The sequence below is a fragment of the Psammomys obesus genome, unplaced genomic scaffold, assembly GCF_907164565.1.
Source record: "Psammomys obesus unplaced genomic scaffold, mPsaObe1.curated_primary_1811, whole genome shotgun sequence".
NCBI lineage: Eukaryota > Metazoa > Chordata > Mammalia > Rodentia > Muridae > Psammomys > Psammomys obesus.
In genome coordinates this window covers 14,750,894-14,756,893 of record NW_026596040.1, presented here as the reverse complement: position 1 = coordinate 14,756,893, position 6,000 = coordinate 14,750,894, and the positions used below count along the sequence as shown (strand labels likewise).

The window sequence follows — 6,000 nt, the reverse complement described above, 5'->3', positions numbered from 1 at the left end:
GAAGGAAGGAAGGAAGGAAGGAAGGAAGGAAGGAAGGAAGGAAGGAAGGAAGGAAGGAATCCACAACACATCACGTATGACTGAAATACTAATACCATCCTTTGTTTGTTTTGACTGTCTAGCCCAGACCAACCTTGAATTTGTGGTGATTCACTTATTTCCGTTTTCCACATGCTGAGATTACAGGCATAACTACATGCCCAATCTCTCCTAACTATTACAATGGGCATTTAAAATCTCTTCTTTACCTAAAAAGACCAAGATAATTGTTCCCTGATTTATGGTTGTTTTACAAGACAATTTATAAACTTCATTTAGCTATTCAATGTAAGAATTTGGCATTTCCTAACAATTAAAACATTTAAAGAATCACAGTATTAACTATATACATTTAGAAGTATTTCTTCCTATTAAAAAAAGATCCCTAACATGTTTATAAACTCAAATAATTTATTACTAATATTTCACAAGTAATATCATTTTATTACTATAATCACAAATCATAATTTCTGTACAGGAATGTATAAGTGAACATTAATCAATGCATTGCTAATCTGCTTCATAATGAGGGTAAACATACATAAACATAAAGAAAGAAGACTGTAAAATTTTCTGGCCTTGCAGTGCACTTTTTAGTGCAAGTATTTAAGACACAATAGTGTTCAATTCAGCAAAATATTGCAGAATATCATGCCACAGTCCACTTAATTCAAAGAGGGTCAGGACATGCAGCTTGTAATAAAATGTCAGCGCATATTTTTTTTATATAAAAAACCCACATGTAATTCATAAAATATATAGTGGTTTATTTAGATGGTTTCTAGATGATCTCACTGAGGAATCCAATGTCTCCTTAACAGGGATAACGTTATCGCTATGCAATGGCTTTGGCTTCAGGTAGGAATGCCTCCCAGTACTTTATGAGCTGTGGGTGATAATAAAGAGATATTTTCGTTACATTTTTGTCATTTTAATGTATATATATATTTTCTTAAAGCATATACATAAGCAGCTAAAACTAATTTAGTCTTTAAAACATTGATACATATAACTATATGTATTTGTGGTGATAGTCTGTTTTCATCTGTTTGAGAAAGGGGTTCACTGTTAGCTCAAGCTGACCTTCCTGTGCTTGCAGGCCCATACCTGGCCTATGTGCTGTTTCTGCTTTATTTTCCATGGCTTTTCCAGACAGGCTTTCCCTACTGCATAGAGCTGTCTGTCCTTGATTTGTGGCAGGCCTTCTGCTTGTGTTTCACTGCACTGGGATTACAGGTATTCATCACCAGACCTGGCTACATATGCTTCCTAAATGGATCATTTCCCCACCAGATGTCTTATCAACAGAATTAATAAGTACTAACTTATTTAAATAGTACTCCCAGCTAATTACAGATTCTGCTATAAACAACATAATTTTAAATCTATGCTTTATACTTCTTAGATATATGCAAATTTATACATAAAAACGTTCTATTACTAAATAGTTTAAAACCCTAAATTTACCTAATTATAATGACATTTCTAACATAAAGTAGTAACATACCCTAATTTCTAGGACATTCACGTTTTATATTATTGCTAGTTAAAAAGACTGGAATAATGGAAGTGGGAAAGCCAATATTGAGTAAGGAAGGAAAAAAAGGACTGAAAAATTAGCTGCCAGTCTCTGGATCACCCACAGAAAAGACTGACTGTACACTAAAGAGTTGAAATAAAATAATTTCTTTGGAAACAATTTTAACTGATTTAGTTTCTTATTTTCCTTTATTTTTTATTTTTGAAGACAGGGTTTCTCTGTGTAGCCCTGGCTGTCCTGGAACTCACTTTGCAGACCAGGCTAGCCTTGAACTCAGAGATCCACCTGCCTTTGCCTCCTGTGTGCTGGGATTAAAGATGTGTGCCACCACTGCCCAACAGTTCCATTTTTAAAAATCTAACTTTGTTGGGGTCTCAGGTCCTCACTACTGTACCTGCATTGAATTTGAAGATATGATATATTATACAGAAAAGTATGTATTTCTGCACATTTTAAAACTAACTAGGAGAATTATTTCTATTAAAGACACTAAGTTGTTTGATTTATATATGCAAAATTCTATTTTATAGACTTTATTTAATGTATCATGAAAGCTCACAAGGAAACAAGTGCCAGTTGTAGAATTCAAGCATAAAATATTCCAAATAAAACAAAATTATCAAAATACTACAAAGAAAAACAAAAATGTAAAAAAATTAGTTTTCAGTCTAACTATCTGTTGTAGAGGAGAGAAATACAGTAGGAACACTTACTCCATCAGTCTGTCTGACATGGAAGGGGAAGTAGGACTATAAAGCCAAGAGCCATGGTACATCCCTACGACATCACCTTTGGGCAGGCTGAGGCACAAAAATGGTAGTATCAAGGCTACCCTGGGATATATACAGGGACTATCTCCAAAACAGAATGAACATCAAAGATAAGGGGAATACTGGGAACTGAACCTGGGTTCTTTGTAAGAGCAGGAAGTGCTTTCAGCTGCTCCAGCCCTCTGTGACTTTATATGGCCTAATGTTGGGAATAATTAATCTCTGTGTATTATTCTGTACAGGCAAAAAGACTGAGACAGTATCCAGTTATTTTAGCATTTTCCCCTTTGTTGTCCTAGCTTTCTTTAGTCCACTTTTAGTTATTTCCTTCAGCTTAAAAGCCTATTTATTATTAATCATTTTTAAAATGACTCTGAGAAGAGCCAGAAGCTATAAGGAAAATAAGCTTACCTGTTGCTGTGTTTGTACTAATGATTCCAAGTACTTGATGATAACAGTTTTAAAATCTTTCACTCTTTCTTTCTGTTAAAGTATGATACATTAAAAAAGGACATTAGTAGGAAATGAAATTTAAGTTTACCACAGAGCTGTAGCAAAATTAAGGAAAGTATAGAACACTGATACATGCCTCAAATCTTCCCACTTCTTTTCGAATTGTTTTAGAGATCTGCTCAAAATCTCTCTCTCCTTGTTGTACTTTCGCCTCCCACTAGGGAAAACAAACAAGAGAAAAATATGCTTAATTTTGCCTGGAAAAAATACTGTACTGTCATGATTACTCATCTAACTTAACCAAAATGCCTAAAAGAACCAAGACTGAGCAATATTGGAAAACCCAGTCTAACATAATTCAGTAGTGTATCTAGAAACTGAGGACTTAATTCCGTGGGTAAAGCACTTGCTGTGCTAGCACGGTGATCAGAAGTAGATCTCCAGCAACCATGGAGATGCTGGGTGGGCATGACAGCTTGCCTGTAATCCCCGCACCCTGCAGGCAGAGACGGAGGTTCCCTGGGGAAAGCTGGCTAACTAGACAAGTCAAGCCAGCAAGCTCTGGGCTCTAGTAAAAGACTGACTGAACACATAAAGTGGAAAGTGACAGGGTAAGAGATTCAACACGAAACTGTGGCCTCCATATGCATGCACACACATGTCCATGCACATACGCATATGCCCACACACTTGTGCTTTCATGCACACCCCATCCACACGCAAAAAAGAAAGTATACTTCACTTTCTAGTGGTAGAAATATATGTCAGCTTAAATGCCATTAATAATCCATTACTATGTGTAGTTAATAGTAGAAATTTTCAATATTTAACTAACTGTAATCTCCTGCCAGGTATAGTAGCTCTCGCCTGTAACTGTGACATTGAGAAAGAGGGTACGGGAGGACTGTGAATACCAGGCTGGCCTAAGGTAACATGGTTAGATCTCGTCTTAAAACCAGCAAGTTAAAAAAACCACCTTGCCAATACCCATTAGATACAACTGGAGGGATGTTGAGTATAAAGCTCCCTAACAAATAAATTAAAAGTCTGTAGTCCAATTGCTACACATTTCAAAATATGCCAACTATATCAATTTTAATAACACATGTTTATCACAATTCATATGTTCACGGAAATACTTCAACATATGACAAACACTTAAAGACATTTTTTAAATGATAGGTAAAATGACTAGATTTTTAAAAATTGGAACTATTTATTGTCTACTGAATGTTCATCAATAACCATTAAATTCAGAATGGTAACAACAAAATGTGACTAGTGACCAATGAAACAGCTAAAATAAAGATTTAAGCAATGAAATGGTAATTCCCACTATGTAACCAAAATGCTGGTCCATACTCTGCAAAGAGCAGGTATACTTATCTGAAGTAATATAAAGGTTGTCCTACCTCTTCAATTTCCTTATTGAAGCATGGCAAAAAAAGTGTATAAATTATAATAAACTTATACAAATTTATTAAAATACCATATATAATACATATATATGGGGGATAATACTGCCCATAGAACTAAACGTGGGTAGGTCTACCTTTAAAACCATTTTCAGATACAAAATGAGTACCCATGTGAAATCAAAACCATTTGAAAAGAAAAGTACAAACACAAAGGTTAAGTTTAGATTTCCTCCTTGCATGCTTCTCTACTCATTTCATAGTCTTGTGAGGTCACAAAGGACTCTGCAGATTTTAATAATGATAAAAATGTTAAGTTCTTCTAACTAACTCACATAATTCATAAGAATATGGAAAAATAGCTAGGTGCTAAATGAATAAAAAAATATGAAAAGTTATGCATATATGAATGACATGAAAATCTGAGTAAAGAAATAAAGTATTATTAATTACCTCTCTTATTTCATTTTTAGCTTGTTGAATTTTATCTGGTTTGTTAGCAACCATCATTTTTGCCTCAGTTTCACGTTTTTTCAGCAAAGTGATTTGAGCATCTTCCCATTTCTGCCAGCATTTCATTCGATGGTCAAACACTCCCTATAAATGGATGGCATAAAGATATTAAGCAATATTGTAAAATACTCTCATTACAATGTAAGTATAATAATACTGAAATCTATAAAGCCAAGTATTTAAATGTTATCCTAGTATATGGAGACAATGAAAATATGCATGCCAACAGCAATTTCACTAGCTGTTAGGATTTTAAATGTGGCTTGCAATAAGAGTTTTATCAGTCTAAAAAAGATGTATTTAATGAAAAAAACACTGATGTACATTAGAAGCTCTTCTACTGAACAATATACAAAGCATATTTAAATGTTAGAAAAACAGAAATTAAAACATAAAATGAGCCAGCAGTGATGTCACATGCCTTTAATCCCAGCACTCAGGAGGCAGAGGCAGGCAGAACTATGAGGAGGAGGCCACCCAGGCCTACAGAGCAAGTTCCAAGACAGCCAAGGATACACAGAGAAATCCTGTCTAACCCCCCCTCCCCCCCAAAAAAAAAGAAGGCCAGGTCTCCCCTCCAAACCCAGCATCAAGAGGCTGAATCAGGAGGGCTGTTGTTAAGCTTGAGACCAGCTTGGTTTATAAGGTGAGTTCTAAGCAAGTCAGAGCTGCATAGTGAGACCCAGTATTAAAAAAAAAAGGGGGGGGACCCCAAGTAACGAAGCGAAGTACAAATGTCACAGATTACTCCAACAGAAAAACAGCAAATAAATAAAAAGTAAAGGCCCATAAAATGGGAAGAGGTGAGTCCTGTACATGGCGGAAAAGGTCAAAGAATGTAACTAGAAGGCAGAACTAACTGAAGAAATTGACACACAGCCTCTACCACAACAAGTCAACCAAATCCAGAGCTTACTTTCAAGAGCTCTGTCGGAGTAGCAAGTGAATGAAGAAGTGAATGAAATACAGATATAGGAGAGCAACTAGGGTGTGACCAAAAGAAAACCAATGGGATGGGATAGGAAGACCCACTATGAATTTCTTTTTAGCTTGATGTTGGGGGTATGGTAACATTATCTCAAATATTTACTAACAACAAATGAGCCAACTACTAACAAACTAGGGGAATCAAAAAGCACTAGGCCAGAGATATTTCAATTTAAAAACATATTTTAATCAAGAAGCAGTAAATAGGTGGTTGCTGTGGTTCATGCCTATAATCCCAACTGGGAGGCAGAGGCAAGGGAGTCGTAACTTCATAGCCACCTTG

General features: G+C 35.5%; 1 protein-coding gene across 1 annotated transcript in view; it reads right to left on the bottom strand.

Moving 5' to 3' along the window:
- Window positions 1–785: 785 nt before the first annotated feature.
- Snx2 (sorting nexin 2) overlaps window positions 786–6,000 on the bottom strand; it is a 44,465-nt gene continuing 39,250 nt past the window's right edge. The window contains exons 12-15 of the mRNA XM_055622971.1: window positions 4,671–4,814; window positions 2,939–3,019; window positions 2,761–2,832; window positions 786–925 (exon numbers count right to left, since the gene is read on the bottom strand). Of these exons, the coding sequence (XP_055478946.1) occupies window positions 875–925; window positions 2,761–2,832; window positions 2,939–3,019; window positions 4,671–4,814 (348 nt within the window). The 3' untranslated portion in view covers window positions 786–874. The remainder of the gene's footprint in view (window positions 926–2,760; window positions 2,833–2,938; window positions 3,020–4,670; window positions 4,815–6,000) is intronic.